At 39.8% G+C, this 13479-nt stretch overlaps 1 protein-coding gene across 1 annotated transcript in view; it reads right to left on the bottom strand.

The window, feature by feature from the left end:
* clasp1a (cytoplasmic linker associated protein 1a) overlaps positions 1–13479 on the bottom strand; it is a 111711-nt gene that overhangs the window by 4304 nt on the left and 93928 nt on the right. The window contains exons 31-39 of the mRNA XM_051958996.1: positions 13261–13404; positions 10607–10756; positions 9968–10074; positions 9119–9247; positions 8595–8742; positions 7517–7763; positions 5503–5693; positions 2933–3061; positions 604–810 (exon numbers count right to left, since the gene is read on the bottom strand). Coding sequence (XP_051814956.1) covers positions 604–810; positions 2933–3061; positions 5503–5693; positions 7517–7763; positions 8595–8742; positions 9119–9247; positions 9968–10074; positions 10607–10756; positions 13261–13404 — 1452 coding nt within the window. The remainder of the gene's footprint in view (positions 1–603; positions 811–2932; positions 3062–5502; positions 5694–7516; positions 7764–8594; positions 8743–9118; positions 9248–9967; positions 10075–10606; positions 10757–13260; positions 13405–13479) is intronic.

The raw sequence follows: 13479 nt of genomic DNA, 5'->3' as shown, positions 1-13479 counted from the left end.
TTTTCACGCACACACGCACGTACACATACATAGACACACATGCGTGGTCGGCACGGACCTGGGAGGAGTTGCAAAGAGTGCAGAGTGTACGCAAACATTTCCAGGGACAAATAAGGCAAATAATTCCCAGTGTCCAAATATGAACATTGTCCAAATATGCCTTGTTGGAGCTGATGAGGATGTTGCTGCCCTGTCTGTCTCAAAAAAGCCCTGCTTTTCTTTAATTTAGGGGTTATAAACGAGCAAAGGCATTTAAATCTGCTATCTAGCAAAGAACAGTTGTGTGCAAAAGTTTACAGAAACTTGTAAAGACCATGTATATCACTGAGTTCCCAATGACTCCAACAACTCTTAGTTTTCTATGATGGAATGACAGAAGCATATGTCTCTCACAAAAAACAATCATGCATTTTGGTTCTTTACTACTACTTGTAACTTTTCTCAGTTAATTTAAATAAGGCATGTTAAGGCAGTTTCTTAAAAGCGTGTTTTAATTAAATAATTTTGCAAAAATTTAAAAAACTATTTTAATAACATAGTTTTTGGCTAACTTTTTTGAAAACAGTCTTAACTAAAAGCTTAGGTCTTGTTTTAGACTCAGACCTGCAGAAGTCCAGGGATTATGTCGGGCAGCAACTGCAGTAATGAGTCCTTAGCGATGCGTTCAATGACTTTGGTTTGCATCTTGATGGCAGCCAGGTTGATGGGGTAGTCGGCCGTCTGCACAATAGGGCACAACACCTTGATGCATTGCTCAGGGTGGATGGACCCGGCGAGGGTGGACGCCGCTTCCTCAGCTGCACGCACCACCTAAAGCACATGTCAGATACACATTAGCATTACTCGTGTAATGTGTGGCAAAAAATACAGATATTTGCGTTTCTGTCATTCAGACAGCTGACTGGTGGGTGGCAACTGATGTCTTCCTGGAAATAGCAAGTGGGCTCGTCCTTGACAAACCTCTAACAGGCTTTAATATGTAAAGCAATTTCCCTACCAGCAATGGCACATTCACAGGATATTTAATATTGTGTGAGCTCATCGTTATACACAATTATACACAGTAAAAGGTGCACCTGTATCCCTGTAGGTTCAGCAGGAATTCACTGGAATCCCTCAGGCTAACTTTATTCATTCTCATCAAGTGGATGACCCTGAATAAATCTTGTACTCAGGATGTTGCATTTGTTGTGGATTAGTTTAATTTGTTCTCTGCTTTTGAACTCTATTTCTGTGGATTATTAATGATCTGGCAGGTTAGTCTCGATGTTTATTTTATGTTCCATTTGTTATCAGCATGTGATCTTTGTTTACCTACTCTGTGTACCCCGCTGCACACCTGACCAACATGGTAGGAGAATTTCTCAGTTGAGTAACTCATAAGGCTTCTCCTGTGTGAGCCTCAGTTAAAAGTCAAAGGTTGGACATATTTGCTTCAGCTATTGTTATTCTCATAGTGACAAGCACACTGTAAACTTTTTAGTGATGAGGCTCCAGACTATTTTATAGTGTTATATGTGTTAGGCAGGTCACAAATTGACATGTATGTGATGTTGCACATATCCTTGCATTTTGAATGATTATTTTGTCCAACTATTATGTTTTCACCACAGTAGGTTTTATTAAGAGTTTTCACAATAACAGAGGAACATGTGTGTCATACAGCTATGGAAAAATGACTAATTACTAATAATCAAGAACCCTAAACCTGTTGGCGGGTTTGAAAGGCATGTTGTCTAAAAAAAATATATATATATAGAAAAAACAAAAACTGTCAAAATGACATCATTCCTTAGAGCCAGATGATGAAACAGAAAAAATTGTTAGATTTTCAACTTTCTAACATCATTCCATCGGGAAACTTAACCAAATCTAAGCTCCTAATTGAGGTTATATCCAAAAGTTTTTTTCTACAAATATCATACATAAATTACCAAAAATGAACCATTTTCACCAGATCCCGCAAAAGCAAAAAAAAATTCTGTGCTCCTTGATGCAACCATGAAGTCATGAGTGGCTCAGCTGCAACAAAAAGTCATGTGACAAAAAATTCAGGGACTATTCAGATGAACTGCAGGCTGAGTTTACACAGAGCAGAGAGGAGTCAAAGAAGTAAAAAGGTAGTAAAGCAGTAAAAAAATCTATGCTATATAGAGCTACTATTTCTTAATTATTGGAGACATATGCACTTGAAAATGTATGTACTGATTTCCAGGCTTTTTTCATTTTTGTAAAATAAGAAATAAAATCTACTTTTGTCTGTTCCTTTTTTAGGACTTACAGCTGTATAACACTGCTTTGCTGCACAGAAGAAATTTTTGAGTTCTCTCTAGTTCCAGTTATTGTTGTGCCTTTTTATGGAGGTGCAGGACTGCTCATCGTTCAGAGTGTTAACATAGTCAAATTCTGTTTTCCTTTGAGATAAATCTGTGATCCCACTATTACTTAAACCTTCACAAATATTTTTTTGACAAAATAAAAATGAATCATATGGCTGTGTGTACAATGGAAGTGGTCACATGTGCCAATGAATACTTAAAGAATTGTGACCAACTCTGCTGCTCTCAAATTAGTCATTTAGCCATTTTAACTCACTGTCATTAATGCAATACTAAATGCACCAAACTGTGGTCAGGCAAAGCAACTTGCTGGATGACATAGTGGAGCAGCACAGGAGCCAGCTATTTTTCTTAGAAGTTGTGAGAGACCAAAAACAGAGCAAATCAGTGAGTGAATATTTAACTGAGATTCATCAGGTGAACACAGGACACCAAAGAAATGCTAGTGTTGCTCAATATCAATATACTGTCTTTAGAAACACAACATCCATACTATGAACATGTCAGTGTGTAGCTTGCTCTGCTAGGTCCAAGTGAAAAAAACTGAAGTACTACAACAGAGTATTTCCAGTGTTGATGCTGAAGCTGTGTACCTCCTTATGAGAGTCTTTGTGAGCCTCCAGTGTCTTCATGATAGTTAGCTCAGCATAGTTCTTAAAGCGGGCTGGTTGGTTCTTCAAAATTTCTTTGAGCACACGCAAGGCCAGGGCTCGGATGGTGTGCTGCAGGAAACAGGAGCACAAGAAGTCAGTTAAAAGCAAAAAAGGCAAGCAACTTACCGTTTCAGTTTTTGCTGAATATCCAAAAACACATAAATTCAGATTCTTCAGAATATCACACAGAAGTGATTCCCACTTGTGTCTGCTAAGCTCACTGATAATTAAGGTAGTGTCTACAGATACGGACCGTACCCGTAGCCGGTGGCCTACGCATACGGCACTTTCCCTTATCATAAATATTAATGAGACGCACATGGATATTAATGAGCCGGCTGATGAACGCGCTTTGTGATTGGCTGGTAATCCGACGTACATAAATATTAACGAGCCGGTTTGGTAATCCGAGTGATGAAGGCGCTTCCGTGATTCGAGGTGAATCTGCGTGCCGAGCCTGTCATGTCAGTCATCTGCTGTTCTCTTTTCTATCATGCATAATGTCTTATAAATATCATTATCTGACTTTTTCACGGACAGCGATTTGGGGGTTGAAATCAGCACTACTATTAAAAATAGCAAAACTTTTTATTCACGTGACCCTGTTCTAATAAAGCACAAACGGCAAACAAAACAAATGGCGGAACTAACAGCCAGCAAACTACAAGTATTTTTTTTTACCTTCAAAAGTAGCGACAGTCTCCCATAGGGAGACGCCAGTGTTTACAAACAGTGACGTCACGAAGTCACGTGATTACCGCGCTGGTTGGCAAAAGGAACCAGAGGAACAATGGCTGATGCGAACTATCCTTCCGTGAAATTGTCCGATTATGCACAATCCTTATCACCTGAGGCCCGACAAATATACGTGAGTAAGCTGAGATATCAGGGAAACAGTAAAACCTTGCCAGATCCCTACAATTTGAAGACTGTGTGGGTTGACGATCCTTCATTCTGGCCGGACATTTCCTTCACCGACATTTATTTTTACTTGATTGACACCGCTGGGCAGTTCACCCACCCAAAAATATATAATTATGAATTAAAAATAATACATCTTCTGTTAATCTTCAACAAGATGTCAAAGAAACGTCAATACGTTGCTGTATTTTTTTGTCTGCAGTATGGCTTCTATGTAACAGTAACAGACCCACAGCATTGGTGATCGAAAATAGGACAATTCTAAAAAAAACGATCGCTAGACGCATACAGAAACAAATGTGGTTACAAATAGGAGGCTGCTGGCTTAAGGAGATGTTATTGAATATACTTCAATCGACTTTAGTGCACTTTCATCGCCTAAAAAGCGATCGGTAACACATGACAACACTGAACCAAACCGAAAGTGTAGAGATCGCTTCACGCGAAGGATGCGACACTAAATCAATATCTTTTGGTAAATAAGCTCAAAGTTGGACATACTAAACATGCTAAACTGTTGAATAGTTTACCCAAAGAAAAGTGGGAGCCACAAACACGATCTCTGCTGCTTACTGGGGTACAATTTTCCTGTTGATGGCTGAAGCCACGGCCATCTTCTCTCTCCTGACATCGGTATTCGGTGAAATTCCAAGCCTGATCCCTTCTCAAAACGCTTCGTACAACCAACAACTACACACGATATTACCATTGTGGTAAATACATGTGCAATTTCATTCATGAAAAGCGATAAATTTACGTATTTGTTTCAAACCCGATACCGTTCTCGTAGCAAGCCGTTATGTTACTGCCAGTTCTTGCCAACCAGTAGCAGTCTTGTACCACGTGACCATAGCAAATGACGACACGCTGGCGTCTCCCAATGGGAGATATTACATATTACATATTAACAACCTAAACAAAACCCTGACGTATTTTCTACGTCTGGCAACACAGACACTGCACGTCAGTCACTTTAATGTTAGCGGACTCCGTTGAATGGCTAAGTTACATAACCACAAACAAATCTCACAATATCACAGTAAATCGAGTTTGTGTTTTTTTTTTATTCATGCCGAATTAAAGAGCTGCTCCTCACCATTCACGAGTGTTTGTTTCATATTCGACATCCTTAACTTTATCTTCTAAATTAGCGTCCGAAATTAAATGGGAACATTTGCAATGGAGTTCGTCAGCCGCTTCCACCACTGAACGCGGTAAACTAATTAATAGGAACTGGACTTCAAGCAATTTAGACACGGCGTCTAAAAGCGTAAAAACTACATTGTCTAAAGTGTGAGAGGAGATGGTGTATTTTTGGTTAAATTATACAATGTTCGCCGTCAAAGTCATTCATATAAACTGCCTGTAATGTGCAGCAAATAGTAGTTAACCGGTGCCAGCTCTTTAGTTACCTTAACGGGTCCGTACCTCTAGTACAGATGCTACGGGTACGGGTCCGTACCTCTAGTACAGAACCATAATTAATATACTCCAAACATGAATATTCACAGAGTATAACTGTCTGATAATTATCAAACCTCTAAAATAGTTTACCCACAGTCAGTCATTTGAGCCATCAGACAACATACATCTTTATCACCCAGTGTCTCCAGCAGGAGGAGGAGGATGGTTTTGAAGTGTTCATCCCACACAGCCAGGCTGTCTTCTCGTGCAATCTTAAGCAACTCCACAAGGGCACCTTTGCGCTCCTCAGAGCGCTCATTGTGATTGGACAGTTCCTTGAGCAGATCAGCCACCAGGTCTGAGTGGTCCTGCCCAACTGCTCACCAAGAGAGGACAAAAGGGAAAAATGAAATATCAAATTGCACCAGAAATTTCAAGTAAACACAGCTACCGACTACTGTCAAAGGCCAAAAACAATCCAGTCTCAGCATTATCAATCTGTCTTCAATTTTGTCAGCACTGAAAGAAAATAAACTGCATTTACCAGTTTCTACTTTACATAATTCTACCAGAAAGGTGACTATCCTATCAAAATAGAACGTACAACCAATTTCAATTTAAAAATACAGAGTTTTATGCATTTAGAGGAAACTGCACCTTTGAGAGTGAATATAACATGGCTTGGCATTCTAAGATGAAAACACAGCTCTGCATGCCCAGTAAAGCTTACGGCTAAGTTGCAATGAATGCGTTAAGTTGAAGCACTCCGGGCAATACATGTGTAATTTTAAAACTGAGTCCTGCAGCCCAAAATTCTAATTAAAATTTGACACAGAAAGTAAGAATTTGTGCCAGATAAAATTAATTTCTAATTATGCAGTAGAGGATTGATGTTCGACTTTATTGCTAGCCATGAAGTTAATTTCTATTTTCAATAGTTGCCAGATGTCAGGCTGGACATAAAGTACTTTGTCACTGTGCTATCGATGTTAGTATGTTTAGGCAGCTATTACTTAATGTGTTCTGAATCTGTAGCTGTGTAGATATTTAGTTCTTTACAATATGTTCTTTATTATCATTAGCTAGATTGCTTCAGGTGAATTAGACATAATATAATCACCCAAACATTTAATTCTCTATAGAGAATGCCACCACTATAAATGTAAAAACATATACCTGCCAGCTAGATCTGCAGTGCAAGCAGGATAGATTGGACTTAGTCAACACTCGGGGATTAGGTGGAGTTAAAAAAAGTGAGAAGACCATGAAGAAAAGATGAGGGGAACTGACAGAGCCATGTGAATAATGCAAACACAGACAATGGCTCAGTGGAATGAAGGTGCGGTCAGAAAGTTATCAGGTCTGTCAGTAAGTCTCAGACAGTCAGGAAGGGTCGGCATCTTTACCAGGAAAGACCTTGGGGAGTGTCATCTTGTTTTCGCCACTTTCTTGACGGCGGCCTGGAGAGGAGGAGGGGAGGTGTAGGATGAAGGTGAAGGTGGGGAATAGAAGGGACACAGGAGGGTGTAGAGAAAAGGATGTGATGACAACAACTGAAGCATAGATCAGCTAACAGAGGAGCTCACATACACCCGTGTTTGCGGAGAACATCATATGCAGAGGAAGTCTCACCTGTTTGCTCTGTAACTTGTGTAAACTTGTGCTAACTTGCTTAAAGACAATGTTTGGCGTTCTCATTGAGAGAAGACTACACATAATACTGGACACATTGGTGGCGGAGGAAATTTCTTGTTTCCGCTCTCAACATCATTCTTTTACGGTGTCATTGCAGGATGGAGGACAAATGGAACTTCCACAAAAATTGTAAAGAAAAAAGATCTATGTCTTCAGTTCCAGGAATACATAATCAATAAAAATGAAAAATTAATAACAATTTAGAGTTGTTTATGAGGGCAATTCAGTATTTAAGGTAAGAAATTTTGCATACTGAAGCTGTCCAACAGTATTATCTTTCATTATGTATTGAAACCATAATTAAAGGAACATTTGTGAGACAGTTTCAGCACATTTCACGCATGTCAAAGACAACACTATAATCAATCAACCACTTTGTTTTAGACAAACAAAGTTCCAAAAACTTCAAAAAATTGGGTTTGATATAATTTTGTGTGAAGTACATTGTGATATTGACATCTGTCTGCTGCAAACCCATCATGTTCTGGTCATGATATCACTCACAGTCTCGGAACTGCTCCACATCATCATCAAAGACGGCCTCCTTCAGGGCACTCTTGTCATAGGTGCAGATCGTTTCTCCATAGCCATATGGGGCAAACTCACGACTTCGTGGCCCAGAGAAAGAGCGCGGTGAAGGTGTGTTTAGCAGTGACGTCTTGTTGTCCAAGGCGGTGCGACCCCCTTCCACCATGTCTAAACCCAAGCGGGCATCAGAACCTGGAGATGATGCTACTCCTTCTCTCCCTGCCTGTAAGAAGCAAAGGAAGTAGGGAGGAGGGAGAAGGGTTGACAAAGGTATTTTTATTATTAGTAGGTTTCAATCTTCTTCATCAATAACAGAAGGTTCTTACCATTCAGAGCTTGTACATGTTCTAATTCCAAATGACTATAAAAATATGAATGCAGCCTACAGTATGTAGGTACTTGCCTTCACACTCAATAAATAAGAGCGTTATGGAGAGAGTGAAAGGAAGACAGAGAGTCAGAGAGAGAGAGCGAGAACACCAGTAACAATTAAATCATTTGATCTCCATAACAGGGGGCTTCACACCTGAGAACATATAGAGGTGCCCATTTCAGTAATCACAGTGACATGGATAATCAGTCGACAGTAAACAGGGTGGTTTAGAGGAGACTTGTGCAATAGCTATTGCTCATCTAGTTTGATAATACTAATGGTGACTTCAAATGCGGTTGTATTCATGAGATACAAACATCCCGTGTGGTATTCACAGTCCTGCAAGTGGAAATTTTAGGCCAGCATACAACTCTGAACTCATTTGGCTTTAGTGGAGTAATAGTAAAATAAAGAAATGTTCCTCTAATTATTTGCCTCAGAGTTAATAAGGACAGTTTAGCATTGTTTTAAGTCTGGCTTGAAAAAATTGTGAATGCAAACTTTAACATACAGATAGGGAAAATTAATTGACAATTTCCTAACTTTTGTGCAATTCCAAAACACAGTGACTGCATTTAAAATGAATAAATTTAATTAGAATTATTGAATGCAAAGTGCTGTTTTCCCAATGCAAGGAGACATATTCAGGAAATGGTCCTGGATGACAAGCACGCGACTTACTGCATCATCCCTCTTGCCCTCTCTTCGGACCGGCTCATTGAGGTCCTCTTGGCTCCGGTAGCTGAAGCTCTGGATGGCCTCAGTGACACCACGGAGTGAGCTGTAGATTTCTTCCGAATTCATGTTTTCTGTGTCATACTCCATCATGCTAACAGAGACACAAACAGAAAGAAATGCACACATTAATATAAAATGTGGATCAAAAGCAGAAACACAGCATGAATTTGCACAAAGACACATGCAAATTGCTTGAGCAAACAGATTAGTACCGAGAGCGCAGAAGGTCTGGACTGATGTAAACCTTAAGTGTGGCTTTTTATGGATTTCACTCAATGCTGTAAGATGTTTAAATCTTCTTAGAAATTATGCCGTGATATGTGGTCAGCATGAAACTGACATGCAAGCAAATTAAAAAAAAAAAAAAAGCTCAACTGGTTTGGACAAAGGGAGACAGGATATAGAAAAGGATCAGGGTGTGGCTTTGTAAAGGGCATAATCTCCTGTGTCTCAGACCGCCTCATTACCTGGGTGAATATGCTCTGCGCAGGACCCTTAGGGAGGGGGCAGCAGGGGTGGAGTGAGGCGGAGGAGGAGGAGGAGGAGGGGCAGGGGGGTGCTTTGACAGTCCGTCGACACCCCAACCCCATAACCGACTGTTTCCACAGCGCGGCCGGGAGGGAAGGATGGACAGACAGGGGTGAGAGAGTGGGGCAACACAAGGAGAAACGAGAGGAGGAAAAGGAGAAAAACAAGTGTGCGGAAAGAGAAGAGACAAAAAGAAACTAGTCTGAGCTTTGAGGTTAAGGGAAAGTGTTAATTTAAAGGAGAGCACTGGAAAGTAGCAGAATCCCACAAAGTTGGCTTTTTCTAAAAATTAAACTTCTCTATATAATAAGTGAAGGGCATTTTCTGGAGAATTATCTCAACACAAAATGTTCAATCACAGTAATCAGTCAGAGATACACTAACTTCTGAATTAGTGTTTATGGGTTTCTGCTAACAGATAAAAGGACGGTAAAGGCATAATAAGTCCGTTGAATGAGTTGCTCATTCTGAAATAATTCAACTTTATTATAAAGATCTGTCTGCAGTACTCTGATATAAGAGCCTGACATGTGACAACGTCGAAGGGCTCGCTTGTCAACTGTTTGACAGCAACAATTGTCAGATATTTTCTGTAACAAAAGTTTTGTAAGTAACATTTATGAAGTATATGTTGTAATTGTTTTGGAGCAACTCACTCAGGATGACACTTCTACCAACCCACCTGTGTTAGTATGAATACAAGTGAAAGATCATGACAGCAGCCGTATCCTCAGTTAAACCTTAGTCATGCATTAAGACAACAGCTGTGTTGTACAGTGGTTTGCTACCTTGGAGACAGTCCTCCGTGGGAACAGTTTGTTGGTGAGGTGAGGGGGCTGGTTCTGCTGGGAGTGTGGCGTTGTGACGTCCGACCAATGGTGTTACTCGGAGATCCCTGGAAATCAAGGGAATAAAATCCAGATATGGCTACCACCAGTATGGGATGGCTTTACTTAACTAATGGCAGATTAGAACTACTGTATGATCACCTTTGGAGGACAGGTACATAATTCTTCATCGAGGACTGCATGATATCGATAAGAACTGACATTACATTATTTGGTTTTCTGCGATATATACTGTGCTATAAAAAAAACACAGGAATTTCCTTCAGATGACTTAAACATCTCTAATTAGAAAGAACTAACATTTCTAGAATGACTGGTATAATTTTGGAGCCAAATGCATCAAAAATATCAAAATAATTTTTTTAAAAGGTGTCAAAAATGAAAACCATCTAAGTTTTCATTTTATTTCAAGCAGCAAAAAGCTGTAATATGTTATGTTTGAGTCAATCTGCCTTACTTTAATGCTCCTGCCATGTGACTTTAGCACATGAGTGCAATGCAGTGCCAGTGTTGTGTAGCCCTGTTTTCATCCCATTTGGGCTACTGCATGAATGAAATCATAAATTAAATTTCGCTTACCACACTGCTACTGGTATTGCTCGAGTTCTTCAGGTGGTTGTGCAGCAGTTTAGTGGCTCCATCCTGAAAGGTTTTGGGCAAGGCTCCCAGCAGCATCGTGAACTCTGGAGTGTTGAGCTCAAACAAGGCGATCAGCACCACCTGAGCTGCCTGCATGTAGTGTAGCACAATAAGTTAGCAAAGAGCACACAAGACTTGAGAAAATTCAAGATGGTTTCTTTGGTTTTAGAGTTTCTTAGGCCATATTTTGCAAACAACAATTTCACCAGAGTGAGATTCATATTTTGAAAGAAGAAAAAAATACTAAACAATGATTTGCTGTAATATTTCACAGATTCCTACATGGTCAGCATCAATGAAACCACAGAAGACTAATTTCAAGCAAAGTTTATCGCCAGTAGAGGCCAGCACAATTCTAAAACCACAGGAACCAACTCTTCAGCTCCACATTGCACTGCTTGGTGGACTAACGTACACACTAGCCTGTAGAAAAAAAAACTTGTACAAAGGTGAATGTTCAAAGCTGCATTCAGTGGAAAATGCAAGTCTTCAAGGATGTTGTTGCTATACCAATGTTACAGCATGCAAGTAAGTACAGATCAACTTAAAGGAACCTCTAGAAAGTAGTAGTTATGGTGGTTGGGAAAGGGACATTAAGAATATACCCAACAGAATAAAGTCTGGTTCATAACAGTTTGACCATTACTCTATAACAACATAAACTAAAACCAGTTTTTGTCTGAAATGTGATGTTTCAGTCGACATGTGAGGGCTCCAGAGCACTTTTTCAATAAGCTATAGAAATGTGTTAACGTCTGTCGTTTGCTCCTTTTCTGCTTTCTTCTGCCATTAATACATTTTGAGACCGCCATAAGGCTGCCCATATTGCCAAAGGTGGTGTAAATGTAAAGATTTATGTTGCAACCTGAGTAAGTTAGGTGACTAAGCTATGGCTCTGAAAAGCTAAATGGGTAAATCAAAATACTTAACACTTGTGCTGTAGCACTCAACAAGCTTTTATTTGTCCATTTGTGAGGAATACAGTTCAGTTATTTGGTGACATCCATCTCTTAGTGTCATGGAGTTTGCACTCATTGGACGTTGATTTCACTGGTAGTGTCTACACAATGTATGTTATTGACAGTAGTGTCCCTGATCCCTATTGATCTCCCCTGTAGGAAAAGAAAAACATGCAGATATGCAGGTGGCTGACAGGTTGTTAGTGTGAGTCAAACAGACAAAATGTGTTAGGCACACAGTAGGAAAGAAAAAGCATTCCTATCAATGTTGACCAATAAAATTAAAAAAACATACAAATTAATTCAAAGCCACAAGCCTTCCTGTAATGTGTGGGAATACCAAAGGTTAAACTCAAGTTTTTCCTGGTTGTACAACAAGCTCAGCCTATTTGGTGAGTGATCAATTTGCAAGGCAAACACTGCTTTTAATTTGTTACAGCAAAACAGTTGGAGCATAAATGGTGAGTGAGAGATGCTAGATTCTGTTTTCACAGTCTTGAAGGTTGGTGGTTAGCACCGAGCAGGCAGGACATTGCGTGCTTGTTGTGTTGTGATAGGCTACTGGAGTGGGCTCTACCTGCTTACACCTTTCTTCCTGGTTGCCCTCAGTGGACAGTAAGGCTGCAGTACTGGACCTGCCAGCTAGCTCTTCACTCACCCAGTTATGAAGGGTCTGGAGCACAGCAGAATGGGCATTACAGCATGACACAATTTCTCCACCATCACATGTGGATGAATACAGAACCAATTTTTGACAGCAACCTGATACAGTCCATTATGATGTGGATTAGTCTAAACAGAAAATGACACATCTATTTTATTCTTATAAATGTATTTACCGCTTTCCTGAAGGAGGCGTGGCCCTGATTTCAAACTAAGTGAGGATTTCATTTGGAAGAACATCAGCGGAAAAACAAACAGTCCAGAACACAGAGGGAGAACATATGATGCGCATCAGACAAGGGAAAGATAATGGGCCGTTGACCCAAGGCCATCCACATGGAGAGTGCCTATTATCAAAGTTTACAACTGCTGCAAGACACACACTGCAGGCTGAAGAATTGAAATGAAAAGAAAAAAAAGAGGGATACAGCATACCCTCAACTATCCAGGAAATTCTAATTAGCTGTCAAGGAAATTCACATCTTTTTTTAGGGACAATGGACTGATTCTGCAAATAAATATTCTACAATCAAATTAATGTTAATTGCAGCTTTTAAGTCTTAGAGAATAAGCTTTGCAATAAGCTTTCCTACCCACTTGTAAAGTTATTATAACAGTTGAATGTAGCATAACTTGGGTCAGAGAAAAAAAAAAAGTTTGCTCCAAATTTAAGATCCAATGTGCACCAAATACAGCCTGTATTATACCTTACTGGACCTAAACCTCAAGTCACAAATCTGTATTATGTGATCACTTCAAAGATTAAGATAAAAAAGTAAAGTTAACATGAAATAACAAGAATGACGTATGAGAAAAGTCGGATAAATGACATTTTCATGGAAATGCCATACTGTTGATGCAACAAAGGCCTCTTCATTATCAATTATTAATTATTACAACAAACCAAACCTGTTGTAAGAATGCCCAAAAGTTTTGGCGTCAGAATGGATTTAACACAGACAGCTGACCTACCTTCCGGACATCAGAACTTTTGGGTTCAGTGGTCCAAGTAATGATGCGAGATACTGCCAGTCGTGTCTCGCTGGAGTTGACAAAGTCTGTTGGGTCCATCTGCCGAGCCAGGGACTCTATGTACTTCAAAATGGCCACCTTTACCTGCAGGGACAACAAGTTTTTTGTCACGTCTTACATAACTTAAAACAATTAAACTGGCTGATCAAAATCAGTTTG

This window comes from Acanthochromis polyacanthus, chromosome 14, assembly GCF_021347895.1.
Source record: "Acanthochromis polyacanthus isolate Apoly-LR-REF ecotype Palm Island chromosome 14, KAUST_Apoly_ChrSc, whole genome shotgun sequence".
Lineage (NCBI taxonomy): Eukaryota > Metazoa > Chordata > Actinopteri > Pomacentridae > Acanthochromis > Acanthochromis polyacanthus.
This window is presented reverse-complemented; position numbering and strand designations above follow the sequence as displayed.